This window comes from Somniosus microcephalus, chromosome 12 (assembly GCF_052327205.1).
Source record: "Somniosus microcephalus isolate GS21.2 chromosome 12, FLI_Smic_1.0, whole genome shotgun sequence".
Taxonomy (NCBI): domain Eukaryota; kingdom Metazoa; phylum Chordata; class Chondrichthyes; order Squaliformes; family Somniosidae; genus Somniosus; species Somniosus microcephalus.
Genome location: NC_140998.1, coordinates 108,010,113 through 108,025,068, shown reverse-complemented (window position 1 = coordinate 108,025,068; position 14,956 = coordinate 108,010,113). Strand labels below are relative to the sequence as shown.

At 41.7% G+C, this 14,956-nt stretch overlaps 1 protein-coding gene across 3 annotated transcripts in view; it reads right to left on the bottom strand.

Moving 5' to 3' along the window:
- The window catches only part of heatr5a (HEAT repeat containing 5a), a 122,931-nt gene that overhangs the window by 31,097 nt on the left and 76,878 nt on the right, over positions 1-14,956 (bottom strand). For all 3 annotated transcript variants that reach the window (XM_086003399.1, XM_086003400.1, XM_086003401.1), the window contains 8 exons: positions 14,437-14,578; positions 13,135-13,314; positions 12,385-12,624; positions 12,003-12,184; positions 7,945-8,013; positions 6,753-6,932; positions 4,907-5,141; positions 1,906-2,154 (listed from right to left, as the gene is read on the bottom strand). In XM_086003399.1, the coding sequence (XP_085859525.1) occupies positions 1,906-2,154; positions 4,907-5,141; positions 6,753-6,932; positions 7,945-8,013; positions 12,003-12,184; positions 12,385-12,624; positions 13,135-13,314; positions 14,437-14,578 (1,477 nt within the window). The remainder of the gene's footprint in view (positions 1-1,905; positions 2,155-4,906; positions 5,142-6,752; positions 6,933-7,944; positions 8,014-12,002; positions 12,185-12,384; positions 12,625-13,134; positions 13,315-14,436; positions 14,579-14,956) is intronic.

Genomic DNA, 14,956 nt, shown 5'->3' with positions numbered 1-14,956 from the left:
GGCCTATGCTCTCTGGAGTTGAGTAGGATAAGAGGTGATCGCATTGAAACATATAAGATTGAGGGGGATTGGACAGGGTATATGGTGAGAGGTTGTTTCCCCTGGCTGGAGAGTCTAGAACTAGGGGGCTTGGCCATTTAAGACTGAGATGAGGAGGAATTTCTTCACTCAGAGGGTTGTGAATGCTGAGTCATTGAGTATATTCAAGGCTAAGTTAGATAAATTTTTGGACACTAGGGGAATCAAGGCATATGGGGATTGGGCAGGAAAGTGAAATTGAGGTCAAAGATCAGTCATGACTTACTGAATGGCAGAGCAGGCTCAAAGGGCCATATGGCCTACTCCTGCTCCTAATTCTTATGTTCTTATAAAATGCAATTTAAGTACGAATAGCATTTTTTTTAGGATTCAGTAACTGGAATTTTTACAACTGCCGCATTGGTGTATTTTTTTTCTACACAAGGGATAGAACAAACGGGGGGGAAAATCTCCTCCAAGTTGCTGACAAACCACCCTTTCAAAGTCCCATCTGCTTAGCCTTTGGCCATCCATTTACCACAATATATTTGCAGCTGTTCATTTATTCAACCACTTCCTCGATTCTACTTTCATCCCCAGCAAACATTCACCCAACCCTGTTGTTCCCTCCAGTAAGATCACATGATTGCTTTCCCAAGTCAAAGGTGCACAAACTTGAGCATACTTAGCACATAACCAGCTTACTGATCCATCATCAGTTCTAACTTGACCACATCAAGCCCGACTGGGCCTCACTCTCCTCTGCCAAAACAGCCCACTACTCCTTCTGCCCCCTCCACTTTCACCTCACAATAAATGTAGGGAGTTATGGATTTCTTTGTCACATAGATATAGACCATTGCTCAGCTGCTTTCCACCATTCCCTTTTCCTCCTACGCCAAAACCCCCTCTCCAGTCCTCTCCCACTCAAGCCCTGGATTCAAGTTTCTCTCCTATCTCTTCTCCAAACACATCTGTCCCCAAAACCCCATTCCCAATAAACTCCTGACCATACAAGCCTTGGTCACTGCCAGACTCAATTACTCCAATACACCCCTTGCTGGCCATCCATCCTTCATAAACACCAACTCAGATCCTGTCCAGCTCCAAGTCCCACTTGCTCTCCCTTCATCATTGATCCATGTTGGTTTATGATTCCCAACATCCCAGCTTTAAAATTCATTTCTCTTTTTAAATCCCTCTGTGGCTTCCCTATCTCTAACTTCTGCCAGTAATCCCCAGACTCTCCATTCTTCTAATTCTGGCCTTTTGTACATCCCCCACTTTACCTCACCATCTGTTGCTTATGTTGCATGATCTGGAATTCCCTCTCTAAGCCAGTGTCTCGCCACCTCCCTCTCATCCTTACAACCCTCCTTAAAACCTCTAACTAAGCTTCTGGTTGCCCCTCTGAATTTCTCTTTCTTTGGCTCGACATCCATTTTCCTTACACCTATGTGAAACACAGTGGGATGCTTTCCTACATTAAAAGGTGTGATATAAACACAAGCTGCTGCTGTTGACAATATTGCAAATACGCCAGAATGTCTAAACCCAGCCATCAAGTTCCACATTTCTGCTGTTTTTCACACTTCTGCATTGTTGTAGATTTTTCTCTCAAAAGCTTCTCAATTACGTCGAAGGAAAGATATCTCAAGTTGCTTCATTTGCTTAAGTTTCATTAACTGTTTTAAGTAACTGTAATATATAATTATTTTCTTTATAAAATGCTTTGCTAATAAGACAAACTTTGCAAATAGTCCTGTGATAGAAATCTCTGCCCAGATTTATGCTGCCAAGAGGCTTTTTTCTAAATACAATATGCACAAACATAGATGAAATATATCCTTTAATCCCATTTACACAGAAAAACATTGCTTTACTAACCCAGAATGAGATGAAATCTATCAGTGTTGACATCCTCTGGAGACTTCACTGCATTTGCCAAAGTGGATTCATGACCCAGCATTGTTGGGGTTACAGGTCTGGATAGACGAGAAGAGCCTTCATCCGAGTCAATTACTATGAAACCTGTACTGTTCAGCCACAATGCTGTGGCATGAAGAATAGGAGCCCAGGAATTATAATAATGTGGTCTTGCACCCTCTATGGTCTCTGAGGTATAGAATGCACCACCTAGCCAGAGAAGATGAAACACATTACACATTAGTGTTTTATAACAACTTTAATGAGGTTGAAGTTCTCAGAATTACTGGTTTGAAGAAAAATTAAATAGAAATTAAACCTTATTAGATAAATTCCAATTTATTTATCTTCACAATAATTTCATATTGGGAACAAAACTAGTGCTCCTAAAAAGAAATCTGAGCTTCTGTGATGGCTTGGTGGATAAGTTCAGTGTAAGGCACAGCAATCAGACCTTCAAACCAATTTCAGTCCCTGGTCTGAGGGGAGAACTTGGTTATCCCTGGAATGTGTGGTGAGACATTCTTTCATTGCCCAGTGTCACAAACAAAGACTATTAATGCCAGACAGGAATAAGAAATTTACCAGTAAACTGAATCAAAGCAACTTAAAACTGACTTTTATTTGAAACAGCCAGCCACTTTCAGGCAAGCCAATTATGAAACAAAACAGATCTTTAGTATGACTGAGGAATTTAATATTACCTACTTTATCTAGAGCAAATTAAATACTGCAACTATATTTCCCCCTCTTTTCTTGACAATTTTCTGCCCTCTCCGTGCCAGTTGTTCCGCACTAAGCAGACGATTCCACAAATATTGAATTGACTCCTATAACTGATCCAAGTGGCTATTCATTCATGTCAGCCTTGACCAAGGAGATCTTAGCAAGCCTGCACTTGTCTTTACTGGACATCAACACATACGCACTGGTTTTCCTCCTTGTAAACACATGGTGCTGAAGGCCAATTTTAGAACCACTATGCATGTAAATACTGCATAATAATCCAGTTCAGACTAGCTAACTCAACACAAAGTGGATATTATGGTTTGAAACAGAATTAATATTTATACATTTCAACTATCCTCTGAGCACTATCCAATAGCAATATAGGCTAATAGTTGCTAGATAACAGGATTTGATCATTTAAAAAACAAACTTAAACTAATTTTTCTCCTTGCTTTATCAGAAGGTGCTGACTCTTAGCAATCCTCTGGAAGCTCAGTCATATGGCTATTCTTCATGCAAGTCATAACGGCAGCACAAATTAGCCTGATACTGTTCTCACCAGAAAAGTCACATGTTTCCAGAACTCACTTAAAAGAAATAAGGAGGGAACAAAGACTGATGATCAACCCCTACCCACCCAACCCAGAGTACTCAAGACAATTATCGTATCCCAGATGTTAACTAACTTAGCAGAAAGTGAGAATCAGAACAAGACCTTCTGTTTTTACTAGCTTAGTACAACACCATATGGTGCATTTACCCATTTGAGGAAACTTTAAACTATTTTTACAAACAAAAACAAAAGTGCTCCTCTGATGGCTTGGGTGGCAAAGGTACTCAATATCCAGTGCAGTATTGAGCCATGCAGACAGGAATGTCCTGAGGTTTGATCCCTGGTCTCTGTCTGCAGATTTCAGTGCAGACAGAGGTCGAGACATGACAGTTAGCCTCATGCTCCTGGACTAAAAGGGGGAAATCAGCTGCAATTCATGCTTCCGATCACTATCCAATGGTCCATGCTGTGGATTTAGGATGAGGACTGGATTTCACTGAAATGCATTCACAGTTGAGTAGCTCGGTGATGTGCGCCATCTAAGCTCTCACAAAGAATTGTCAATTGTATAGGCAAAGAGCTGCTGTGAGTCAGTGCTTCCAGGTGAGGAGAAAATTAGAAAAAAAATAAATGCAATGGCAAATTTCGAGGAACTCTAAATTGTGGCTAAGGATGGAGTTGGGAGCGGAGGTGGATTTAAAATAAAGCACCCCACCTCAATGTTATAACACAGAAAATAGTGTAAAAATCTCCTGCCAGGAAAGGAATTTTTAGCTTCTGTATTTCTCAATTTTATCAATGGCAACATTTTTAAATCCTAAGATTTACATTTTATAGTTAAAATCAAAATAGAAGGGTGCTGCAGAGACACAGCCCACTGAAACACTAGCTTGTGGTGCTTTAGAGTGGCAAGACATGGCATTTTGCCTGCATCCTCCACTCACCTTGGCTTCATGATCCAATTGATGCTGCTTTGGCAAAGCACTGAGTAGAGGACACGCACTTCCCCACAAGGAGGGAAAATCGTCTCTTCATTGCTTTCATGCACTTCTTAGCAGTCAGCTTCAGAATGGCATTGCTGAATCTAGGGAAGGCCTTGCCTACTCTTTTCGCTGAGGATGGTATTTAGAGAAAAACAGTTATTCTCTCAAGATACACCTATTATATATAAAAAATTCTGAGTGGGTCGCGACATTCCATCTCAAAATACATCAAAAACTCCAGTGTCAGACACCATCAATTGGAAATCTATTTTAAAGGGGTCAACATTTAACTGGATTATCTGTTACAACTGTAGGTGGCGCTGTGATAGTCAGAGTTACACAGCACAGAAAGAGGCCCTTCAGCCCATCGTGTCCACGCCAGCCATCAAGCCCTGTCTATTCAAATCCCATTTTCCAGCACTTGATACTAGAGGGTTTTCAAAGTTGTATGTCATGTAACTTTAGCTGCTAAAACAACAGCTGCTATATATTGACAGTTTATGGTTTAAAAAAAAGGTTGTTGTGACACCATTTACTTGTAGGCTCTGGCCATTGACAGTTGCTCGAAAGCAGCCCAAGTCTCTGAACCTCAGTTGGGTCAGTCATCAGCCATGTTGGTATACGCAAGTAGAGGAAAGGCGAAACATTCGCATGTAAATTCAACTTAAGTAAAATTTATGAAAATTAACATCTTTACCTCCAGCTGGAAGCTGATTAGCATATTCTGGAGACAAGGTGAGAAGGGCATAGTCCTGTAGTGCAGCCAGCCAGAGTTTACTCAGTGTTCCCAGTTCTGACTGGACCAAATTGAGAAGACCATCTGCAGTAGTAATTGTATCCATCGAGCCATCAGCAGCAGAGCTCTCAACCTTCAAGGACTGCTTCTGTCTTGGTGCACACACTTTTTGCCTTTCAACTGTTACAATGTAAACCTGGCACGAAACATATAAATGTTAAGGAAATAAACAAACAGAACTTATTTTTGGTGGGTAATAATCTTCTTGAAGACATGCTGAAGGTCAATAATCTTATATATTCCATTAAAGAATAAACTATTTAGACAATACAGAGACAAATCAAAGGTATTTAAGGTTAAATATTGACTTCCCTGTCTTTATACACAAAACAATGGGAGTACATGAATGGCGTAGTTCGGAAGACCATTATAAATGACAAAAGCGATTATTGCCTTGCAATTACGTCCTGGTTTGGATCTGCAGCCATTTGTAATAAATACTGTTTTGTGTGTTAATGCCATACCTTTTTAAATTATAATTTAACTAATCTAATTTGTAAACTTAATTCCGCTCCTTGGTTTGGATCTCTCTACATGACTGCATCTGTCTACTTGAGGCCCGCACGCTTTCCATTCCTTATTTCCATCTGGGTTCCTTCCTCACAATTTTTTCTCTCTCATTTATTTCTACTTAACTTCACTGTTCCCCACTTGTATACTAATTTCCATTCAAGTCTACTCCTCTGCATTCATATTTAACACAACACCCCTTCTGGTGTTCTAACCTACACTCTGCCTACCCACTATTCCACTGATGCCCCCAACCACACCAAATACTATTTCTCCAGTACTTAATGCCCATTCCCGAGCTATTCACTTCCAACTACCCACTGACCTCTAAATACACACTACCCATTTAAACTTCACTCCCAACTGTCCTCCGCCCCAGTATTCATGACCTACCTCAACTACTCATAACCCCCAGTTACTAACCACTCTCTTCCCCAATTACTCACTTCTCCAAATTAATTCTCACTACCTATACCATTCACTGTGACTACTCATGATCCCAATTCCCCCCAATCACGACCCACAGTACTCACGATCTTTCTCTATCTCTTCTCGACAGCAACTCAAATACTTCTCTCCCCAACAACTCACGACTCTCTCCAAACTACTCAACACCATTCCCATTACCACTTATTTCCCCAGTCCCCTAAACTACTCCAACGCTACCACCAAAATCGTCACAAAACCAAGACGAAAAACCATATCTTCTCACTTCCCATCAAAACCCACCATTTCCACATCCTTATAAAACGTTCTATCTTCCAATTTCTTATGAGCAATGTGATGGAAGGTCCACTACTATGGTTTACAAACAACAGTGTTTAAAAAGTGCTATTCAATTGAGGTGCTAATAATTGAAGCAGTACTTGTATACACAAATAATGAACAGGTTCCGGTACATAGAATCGAGACTGGGGCAATAATGTGCGTAACCAGCACAGCTACTCAAAACCAATCTAGAATTCTACATGTACTTAAATCACTGCTTGAATATCCGTTTTTTAGAATGCATTTGCACAAGGTGCCACCTTTTTATTAGTAAAAATCTATGCCTGTCAGGGTGAACTGACTACCCAGATGAAGATGTCTTCAATAATGAATGATGTGTATTTCTGGTTAGAGACCAGAAGTACAAAGTTGCATAAGGATATAATTTTCAAAGGAGAAAATAAATTTATTTTTAATCTGGCTAAATTATTAACACTGCATATTTAAGCTTGTATTAAACGGCACATACTTCTGCCCATGCTTTCAGAACAGCTACAGTCTCCATTGTCGAGGTACTCTCGTTGTATAGCTGATTCTGTGCTTCCTTCCCAGATTGTACTTTGCTCAAGGATGTTGCCAGCAACTGATGAACTCTTCGAAGATCATTTAGGTCACTCACAACTCCACTTCCAATCCAGGCACTGCAAACCTAATGCAGAATTTGAGAGAGAAATCTTCAATTTGATCAAATTTTGAACCTTTCAAACCTGACTGGACAGGCCCTACTGAGGATGCCACATATTTAACACTGAGATGTCAGTTGATCACATACTTCCTCAAGGGTCTAGAAACATCTTCACCAGAGAGAAAAGGCCAAGTTCCTAAATTAATCTATTTCAGAACACGTTGTTATATTTCCAATGGACTCCACCTGTAAAGTACTGGGGAACTGAGGCTAGCACATCAATTAAACGAGGTTGCAGGTTAAAACCTACCTTTTCTTACTTTTTTTCCCCAAAAGAAGCAGCCTGTCAGGTCATCACAGTCCATTTGGTACGTCTAAAGACTGTTTTTCCAGCCAATCAAATCACAAAACTAAGATGATTGCTATGTTTCTATGTTCAGCTCAACATTTTTTTAAAAATTTCCCCTCTGACTCGTGAACAAGTATGGTTCAACAATTACTCTCTCATTCAAGTGGCTGTGACCAATGACTGCTGTCGGACTATCGTGATCCTGTCCACATACATATGCTCTTGATGGTAAGGCTCAATGGACAGCAATTTGGCAGGGAACTCTGACTGATTTCCTAGTCCAAGGGGCACGGTGGCCTGTGTAAGATCAGCAAAATCAGCACAGATTGGGAACTAATTCTAGGACCTTCTGGTCTGTATATGTGCTGGCTTTAACAACTGAACTATTGGGAGAGTTACCCATACCAACTTTGATATAGTTTTTCAGCAAAAACTGAGCACTACTGCTGGATGAATTTTCTCTCAATTTAGAATTCAGCTGAAATCTCTACCATGGCACAATAAGGGTTAAGTGTGCAGTGGTTGACAGTGATAAGATCATATTTTTCCCTCCACTATATTAAAAGTACAGAAAGATCATATGATGCTTCTGTTGCAAATCTAAACTGCTGAAAACTGAAAAACCATTTAAGAAGAGAATGGCAAATGACAGGTCAGTCCTATAAAATAAAGAAGTGAAGCACTTACTTGACATGCCTTAGCAGTAACATCAGGTGGGGTGTCGGGAGAAAATGCAGGCCTCAGTGCTGCTCCAACCTGAAAGCCAAATTAGAATACTCATCATTCATGGCTTTTCCTTCTTGTTGAAGGCAATACAAATTTATCAAAATTATAACAAAAGGTGTCTGAAGTGAGCAAAGCACAATATTGCTCTTATGTTCCAAGCTACAAAAGATGCCTGCAGTTCCTCAAAAGATATAGGCCTAGAAATTGAGTGGGGTTAGCGCCCATTTTGAGGCGCTAGAGGGCCTAGCGCCGCAAGTACAGCCGATTGAGAAATTCACTTGGGCGCTGCCATCGGCGTTAGCCGGTTGCGCTGCGCCGGCACCGATGACGTCATCGGTGTGCGCAGCGTCCCGGTTGCCGTGGCAACGCGCCCGAACGCCGAAATTGAGTTGCGGCCGCCTCGCCCGTGGCAGCCGCAACCAACGATTTTTCAAAAGTTCGCTACGGGTCTTAGCGCCGGCGCATTAAGGTCGCGCGGCGGCCGGCCGCTTTCCCGGCGGCCGCCTGCCCGCACCTCCCTCCCCGGACTCCTCCAACACCCCCCCGCGGCACAGATGCGTGTGGGCCGCGAGCCCGGCACTTCTCCGAGGTGCCGGGCTCATTTTTCTCCACAGATCAACGGCCAGCGGTCGGGTGCAGGCAGCTCCTCCTTAACGGAAGGAGGAGGCCTGCACTTCCCCAGCCTGCCGCACCGCATCGGGTGCCGCAGCGGCGGATTAGCGCCGCAATGCGGCAGTCAGCGCCCATTGCGAGGCGCTGACACCCTCCAGTAGCGCCGGCAGCCGTCTGGGCGCGGTGCTACTGAATTTTTGGCGCGCGCAGGGGGACTTAGCGCCGGCGCTAAATTTCCGGCGCTAAAGCCCTGGCGCGGCGCCAACTCAATTTCTAGGCCATAGTTTCCAACAACTGTCATTTGAGGTGCATCAAACAGAGATTACACATGTAAACAGAGCAGAATAAAATTAAAAAGTCAAAAGGTAAGTAATCAGGGTCCAGTTTCACACACCTATATGCCTATCAGGAGGGGCACCAACAGGCCTGGGAGCCAAAAAGGGAGAAAATCAACAAGTATTATAAATAAATGTTTAATTTTTCATTTTACTCAATTACTATGGACAGCAGTTTTATTAGCACAAGAAACAGTGGGGTCCAATGTGAAAAAATTCAGAACCACTATCAGATTATTTTGTTCAAATTTCTTTTCAATAATGGTTAACTTAAGAAAAGTGAGTGAAGACACGCGAGCAGGTCAGTGCACCCGTCATCATTTTATCAGTGATTGTGCCTTTGAGCAGCCCAATACAAAAACCACAAATTTAACAATGTTGAAAACAATTGTACGTAAACTAACTTGCCCAAACATCAGCAAGACGTTGTGTTGGCTTGTTCAGAAAACTTACAAGTTGCTTTTTAAATAGCGTGAATTCAAAGTGATAACATGATTTGATGTGCCCATATTCTAAAAACAAGTTTGATTCCTGTGCACATATTGCCAGGAATTCATTTCAGAGTTCAACTCTGCACCAATGCTGCTGTATCACAAAGTGAATAAACATTATGGCCGGAATTTTACCGGTGCTCAGAGTGCGGGTTTGGAGGCGGGTCCACTGTCAAAATCGCAAAGGTTGACAGCTGGTCAGTATCACGCTGTAAACCCGCCTCCTTGTCAGTTTCCCCAAGTGTCGGGTCTGTCATCCCTGAACAAACCAGACACCAAACGGCAGGTCAGCCAATTTAGATACTTAAAAGCTTGTTAAAAGGTAGTTAAGCACCATTTTCCCATGAACTTACCATTTTGCCAGGTTTTTAATGAGATTCCTGGAGTGCAGGTATCACGTCAGGTAAGTCTGTCATGTTCTCAATGGCTCTCCATTGCTGTGAATAGGTGACAGCTGCGAAAGTGGTATAAAACCTACCATTTCACAGCTGTTCACTTCCCAATCTTAGAAGCTGGAGTCTTCAAGATTTGGAACCCACTTTTGAGCTTTGTGCAGTTTGGAAGTGTTTGGAGTAAACTCTCTCTCCACTGTCACCTCCTTGGAGCAACCTCTCTCACCATTGACAGATCGCTTCTGTCATCTCAACTTCACCTGCCATCTATTCCAGCAGCACCGGTGCCCTTGAAAAAATCTCACCTTGGTCCTCAGAATCCCACCATGATCAGCCCCAACACCATCACCAGGCACACCAGCAGCACCAACAACACCAACCTTCTCCGCAATCACCTGATGCTGCACATCACATAAGGCATCATCACCCATGCACATTGACGCCCGGGATGCCAGCGATGGCCTCACCATGGCCAGATTTACTTCACTTGACGCTGTACACCCTGGCTGCCACATGATGCGCCAGGCTGGTACCATCTCACATCAGCACAATAAAGCATCCCTACAACGACCAAGCCATTCCTTTGACACTCATCACCATTGTGGGGGGGGGGTTACCCTTATGTCTCACCATTCACTGCAACTCACTAAGCCACTTCCAAAGCTGCACACAAATCTGTCCAAGAACTTAAGGAGTTGAAAATAAAGATTTCAATGTTTGACAGCACATTACCAGAAACTTCACATGAACATTGGCTAAAACACACAAGTGCCTACCCTTGTGTGTTGTTAGTTGGTATGCTTGAAGTAGGATGAGGGTGAGTGTGAGGGGTGGCTAGTGAGATGGGGAAGTGATAATGTAGATAGAGAGGGTTGGTTGGAGGTGCAAGGTAAGTTGGTGTGAGTAAAGATGTGCAGGAGAAGGGTAGGGAAGGCAGAGTGATGGGAATGTGATGAGTGGCACAGCAGGATGAGGTTGAGTGTAGCTTGGCAGTAACATTTTGTGATTGACTGAGATCATTGAAAGGTTGGCGCCACTGCAGTCTGGTCCTCCTGACGACATCCCTGCTTGTGCCCTCCTGTGCAATGTGCAACCAGGCTGTGTTGGTCTCCTGGGGAGGTGTCTTCCACCCATTGAAAGAGAAGAAGAGGACCTCCCTGCGTGCTGTGACTCCCTCCATAAGCATATGGAGGGAGTCATGGGAGAACCTGGGTGCAGCTGTGCACCTTTGTGCAGTGCTTGTAGCACATCAATGCTGTGGAACACTGACAGCATAACTGTCAAAATCAATTTGAACATGACGCCATCAGACCCGCTTCCTTTTAATTGTCCGGGAACCTCGCAGGACAGGTTTAACAAGCCCAACAGAAAATTCTTCTCACACAGCAGGATGGTACCAGGAGCGGGGTGGCCTTCCAGCACCTACTTCTGCCTCAGTAGGCGAAATCACGGCCTATGTTACCACTACATAATTTTTTGCCCTCAATTTTCTCCCTTCCTTTTCTGAAGATCCTTTGTTATGGTTCCATAACAAAGCCAGCAGCTGATGAGTACTTCACCAAGTGGCCATTCTTCAACTACAGTGGGAATCTGCAGGCTGTTTATCCATTATCCACACATGCACCTTAGCCAGCAGGAATCGCTGAACAGTGATCAGGAACAGGAATCCTGTCTGCTTTTGTCCCAACAATAACTTGCACTTTTATAGCAATAAAAAGTCCCAAGCATTTCAAAGACATAAAAAAAACCACCAAGCAATGATACGAGACATTTAGGGGTGATGACTTAAGGTGAGATCAAGGAGGTAGAGCCAAATGGTCTATTCCTGCTCCTATTTCTTATGTTCTTATGGTCTTAAAGAAGTTTTTTGTAGGTTGTTATTAGGGAGAATATTCTAGAATGCGAGACTGAATAGCAGGATGTTTATAAACTTTTCAAAATGGTGTAGTACGCTTAAAGTTACAGCTTTACGCACTGATGAAACAAGAAAAAAATTCTCAAAATACAAAAGCATTAAAATATTTCAATGTATTTTCCTCATTCACTCACTGCTTGTGGGACTTTGCTGTGCCAAAATTAATTCCTGTGTTTGTCCATTCAAAATAATCCATTGGCTGAAAAGCATTATTGGGACGTCCAGATGACACAAAAGGCGCCATATAAATTGAAGTACTTTCTCTGTTACTTACATTTGCTTGGTATTGTTCAAGGATCACATGACCAGGAAACTCTGGCTCGGGCACAGTTGCAAACTTCTTGATGATGACAAGTAGTGTTTCAAGGCCAGAAAGCCGCAGAGCGTTACTGTGATCTGTGGCAGCCATGAAAGCCATGCGGATCAAATCTGCCAGATGGATCACTAAGAAATCACCTGGAAATTATAAAAGTTGTGTGCATAGCGTATTTAATATGAATAAAACATTAAAAAATCCCCTACAGTGAAACCCATCCAGTTTCACATTTTGATAATTGTAATATTAAATGAGCACGGGTACAAACATCCTTCTGAATAAACCACCTTATATCCCAAAAGGAAGTGTTAATTTTTCAGGTCCCAACATAACCACTTACTTTTAGGGTGCTTCAGTTTCCTTTCCTGAGCTAGGATCATGTCAAAATGAGCAGCATCTATGTTCTCGCACTGTGTAATAATTCGACATACACATTCTGCTGCAAACACCCTTGTAGGCCAGCGTGGTGTGATGACTGGCTGGAATTGGTCATCTTTTCTCGAGGTAAATATTGAAACATCATCTCCCCTATCATCCGCCTCTTCCTGAGTAGTGTCTACTGGTGCTGTGGTGGTGAAATCTGGAGTGCAAATTATCAAAATTAATATATATTTTTAAAAAAAGATACATTAATTTACAACTGAAAATAAATAATTGCATGCAAATAGCACAAAAATATAATTTTAAATTTAAACACAATATTCTGATCAGATTTTAACATGGAGTCATTTATAACAGTTCCACCACAGAGTAGTGGAGCACATGTACACACTCAGGATTTGCAAACTGAGTTTTCAAACTCAGCCATGCCATCACAGCAAGACAATAATTCCCCAGAGGAAGGGAAAATTTGGAAGGTCACCCGTGCTGCTCCCACACAATTATAAATGCTTGGCTACAGATCTACATGGGCAAAGGCACAGCAACATGTCACCTATTTGTCCTCTCAGACAGAAATGGTCCTTACCAGGTGGATGTCAACAAAGAGGAAAGGGACTAAAAAAATCTTCAACGGCAGAGTGCAATCAACCCAATTTCTTAAGCTTGACAGGAGACAAACACATTTCTGACATTAAAGACTTGAACTCACCAGCTGATGCAGATAAAACATCTTTGCATAACTTTAACCAGTGGGAAAGCTTTTCAACTGCTATGGCCGATAGGATATGGCTTAGAGTTTCCCGAATGTCTTGACAAAGTCGTTGGTCTGATTCTCTGTCCAGTAAGCTGAAAAGGGCTCCTTCCAGGCCAGTTTCACGAATATTAACGTCTGAAAATAAAGATATGGTCACCATTCTTGTTCACAGCCATGTTTTCTGGTTGATAGTCAAGACAGCAGAACTTCATTCTATTTTACAGCTCCAGTTCTCAGACTGTAATTTTAATTTTGAAGGATAAAAGTTGATCCAAGTAGATCTCCCTGGCACCTAATTTTGGTGCTTCCCTTGCTAAATGAATACTACATTGCAGAACATTTCTGAAACATACTAGAGACTTCTAATTGCAATTGGTTCGCGTTAATATTTTGCAAAACATAAATGATCCATCGTAACATATAATTTAAGAGAATGTTTTATTCTCCATTTGATATCATTGCATAGTGTAGACCATGGCACTGATGTCATACTGAACCAGCAGTATTTTTTTAATTTGCGGCAATGCACAATTTTGTGCCACTAGTTGAGACAGGGACAGAATGGCTCCTTAAGCTTTCTTGAAGTAGGCAACCTAAGGTCCTCTACACTTATAAAAATTAAGCAAACCTAACAAATATCCAGTGGCAATCCATTTAGTGGAGGCCATTTTTATTAATTTGCAGCACCATTTTCTGGTTTGTACAACAATAAAAAGTGACTTTTCATACAATGGTGATAATTACGCTCAACACTAAAGTCACTAATTCTGACAATACATTCTAGCCAAAGCTTTTGATAAACAATTGCTGCTGTTCAAGAAACAATTTGCAGCAACATTAAGACAGCATTTACTGTGACCGAAGTACTGTAGTACAGTAAGCAAGTTAGATATTAATTAAAACAGATGAAAATATTGATTTTCTCTGTTTAGTAGGATCCGATGTCATAGGATTTGACCTCAATGGATATATTGCACTGCAACCCCTCTGCCTTGCTACCACTTTTCCCTCCTTCAACAGCCTCCTCAAAAATGCCTTTTTGATCTTGCCTTCAGTAACCACATCTAACCCTTCTACTACCAGTACTTGGTGTCCAATTATTTCTGGCTCTGCAAGGCACTTTTGGACCTTTTAGTACTTCAAAGGCATGATACAAGTGCAAATTGTTTAAAAACTGATGCTTTCAGAGTTTGTTTTTGATGGGATTGACTGCAGACCAAAATCAGAACTTCTATAACTCTAAATCAAACATCTTACCAAGCTTACAACTTCCTCTATTGGATTCCTTGGCAAGAGCCATGGCATGTTCCAACACCTCAGCAGCTTCCCTCTGCGCAAGTTGACGTAGGCATGAAATCACAGCACGGCGCAACAACAGGTGAGAACTACAGAGGTTTATCTAAAAGAGAAAAACCCACTACAATGAAAACAATCAACCTTGGGTAGAGATAATGCAATATGTTTTCCCCTCTTTTACCCAAGAAACAATATGAAACACTGGAATCAGATACACACTCAAATCCATGATGATAAATCCAGGTTATACTGAAGTATAATCGGCACTTTATTGTTAAGAAAGCTTCATAAAAATCTATTCATAATTCAAACCCGATTGTGAATAGATTACATTTTTCCCGTCCAAGACTTATCACAGTTTATCTAGTCCAGTACAAGCTGGATTTGCAGAACTGATGTCATAATGCTAATCACTGGAAATGTCCTTATGCTTTCTAAATTTAAAAAAATACGTACTTGGGGTAGTTTAGGTATTTGACAG